The sequence below is a fragment of the Haliaeetus leucocephalus genome, unplaced genomic scaffold (assembly GCF_000737465.1).
Source record: "Haliaeetus leucocephalus isolate CR32 unplaced genomic scaffold, Haliaeetus_leucocephalus-4.0 Scaffold0, whole genome shotgun sequence".
Classification (NCBI taxonomy): Eukaryota; Metazoa; Chordata; class Aves; order Accipitriformes; family Accipitridae; genus Haliaeetus; species Haliaeetus leucocephalus.
The window spans coordinates 20,527,781-20,528,097 of NW_010972436.1; the positions used below are offsets into that span (position 1 = coordinate 20,527,781).

At 77.0% G+C, this 317-nt stretch overlaps 1 protein-coding gene across 1 annotated transcript in view; it reads left to right on the plus strand.

Moving 5' to 3' along the window:
- The first annotated feature begins 32 nt into the window (after positions 1–32).
- LMBR1 (limb development membrane protein 1) overlaps positions 33–317 on the plus strand; it is a 72,062-nt gene continuing 71,777 nt past the window's right edge. Inside the window, exon 1 of the mRNA XM_010585854.1 lies at positions 33–158. Coding sequence (XP_010584156.1) covers positions 96–158 — 63 coding nt within the window. The 5' untranslated portion in view covers positions 33–95. The remainder of the gene's footprint in view (positions 159–317) is intronic.

Below are 317 nucleotides of genomic sequence, written 5' to 3' on the forward strand. Positions count from 1 at the left end.
CGCTGGCCATGGTGGCCCGCCTGCCGCCGGGAGGGCAGGAGCAGGCGCGGCGGCGGCGGCCGCCATTGCGCGCGGGGGCCGCGGGACTATGAAGGATGGAAGCGGACGAGGTGACGATCCGCGAGCAGAACTTCCACAGCCAAGTGCGGGAGTACACGGTAGGCGCCGCCGGCCCCCCCGCGGCCGCCTGCCCTGGCGGGTCCCCGGCTGCGCGGTCCCCCCCTCCCGCCTTCCTCCCTGAGCTGTCATTGCGGTGCCGCGGAGGCCGCGCTGCCGTGGGACACCCCCCCACCCCGCCCCCGCTCCTTGCCGTTCCC